Genomic DNA, 1,438 nt, shown 5'->3' with positions numbered 1-1,438 from the left:
AAGTGGGTGTCAATCTGGAGGAGTGGGTGTTCCTAGGCAGGTTGGTTTTGCCTACAGACCACCCACATGTGATGATGAGCCTCCATGATTGGAAAAGCTGAAATCCAATGAATGAAAGGGACAGTCAGGCTGGGGAGAAAAAGACTAGATGACCCTGGAAATGAGGCAGGGCTTTTTGCACAATGCACATTTTGAGAAGCTCCTCCAGAGTTAGTTATGCACTAAAAGTAACCCTTTGGAGTGAAATATTAGAGCTTCCATTGCTGACTTGTTCTTCCAGATGTAGGGTCAAGCCTTGGTGGCATTCTAGACATCCATGAGCTTGTCCCAGTCCAGAGTCCCACTAAGGAGAAGACAACAGAGCAGTACTCTATTGGAATTTGGTTTTGTAAGCGGCCACGTTGCGCGGCAGCAAATTTTACAGGGCAACATTTTACAGGGTGTCACGTTTGGAAGCCAGTGCCGATTGGTAAGTGAGCCCATTGAAGTCACTGGGACAGCGCCCCCTTGAGATAGAAATAAAAAAAAAACAACTCTCTTTTCCGGCGGCCATAGTGGACTGTGCGGATTGGCAACATGAAGTTCAGTCCATTTGTTGCTTCTGATCGAAGCAAGAACCGCAAGAGGCACTTCAAAGTCCCCCTCACATGTCCGTAAAAAGATCATATCCTCTCCCCTCTCCAAGGACTTGAGGCAAAAGTACAATGTCCACTCTATGCCCATCCGCAAGGATGATGAAGTTACAGAGTGGACACTACAAAGGCCATCAAATTGGCAAAGTTGTCCAGGTGTACAGAAAGAAATACGTCATCTACATTGAACATGTGCAGCGTGAAAAAGCTAACATCACTGTCCATGTTGGTGTCCACCTCAGCAAGGTGGTGATCACCAGGCTAAAGCCTGACAAGGATCACAAGAAGATCTTGGAACGCAAAAGCCAGGTCTCGCCAAGTTGGCCAAAGAGAAGGAAACAAGGAGAGAAGGTAGACAAGGAGGAAACCATTGAGAAGATGCAGGAGTAAAGCCTCGTACACACGATATGATTTTCGCCAGGGAATTGTGTGACTGTTTGTCTAAAATCCGACCGTTAGTATGCTCCATCAGACAATTGTTGTCCAACTTTCTGCCAACAAATGTTGAATAGCAGGCTAGTAAATTTTCGCCGGACAATGGTCTGTTGTCAGATTTTCGTATCGTGTGTACACAAGTCCGTCACACAAAAGTCCAAAGTACAAACACACATTGCTCGGAATCAATGCTCACCAAACACGACATTAGCAGAAGGAGCCCAAAGGGTGGCGCTCAAGAGCTGAAATTCCATGTAGTACGTCAAAAGCCTCATACACACGATCGGACTTCAAACAAACTTTTCCGTGGACTTCTGTCCAAAGGGCGTTGGCCGTGAACTTGGTATGCATACACACGGCAGGACTTTTTC

At 46.4% G+C, this 1,438-nt stretch overlaps 1 protein-coding gene across 1 annotated transcript; it reads left to right on the top strand.

Moving 5' to 3' along the window:
• The first annotated feature begins 561 nt into the window (after nt 1–561).
• LOC141107122 (large ribosomal subunit protein uL24-like) lies at nt 562–1,022 on the top strand. Its single transcript, XM_073597872.1, is given in 3 exon segments — nt 562–633; nt 635–744; nt 746–1,022. Coding segments are annotated over 3 exon segments (444 nt in total). The 5' UTR covers nt 562–576.
• The last annotated feature ends 416 nt before the right edge of the window (nt 1,023–1,438 follow it).

This window comes from Aquarana catesbeiana, linkage group LG09 (genome assembly GCF_042186555.1).
Source record: "Aquarana catesbeiana isolate 2022-GZ linkage group LG09, ASM4218655v1, whole genome shotgun sequence".
In the NCBI taxonomy this organism is placed as follows: Eukaryota; Metazoa; Chordata; class Amphibia; order Anura; family Ranidae; genus Aquarana; species Aquarana catesbeiana.
Note: the sequence above shows the minus strand (reverse complement) of the source record. Positions and strands in the feature narration are given on the sequence as shown.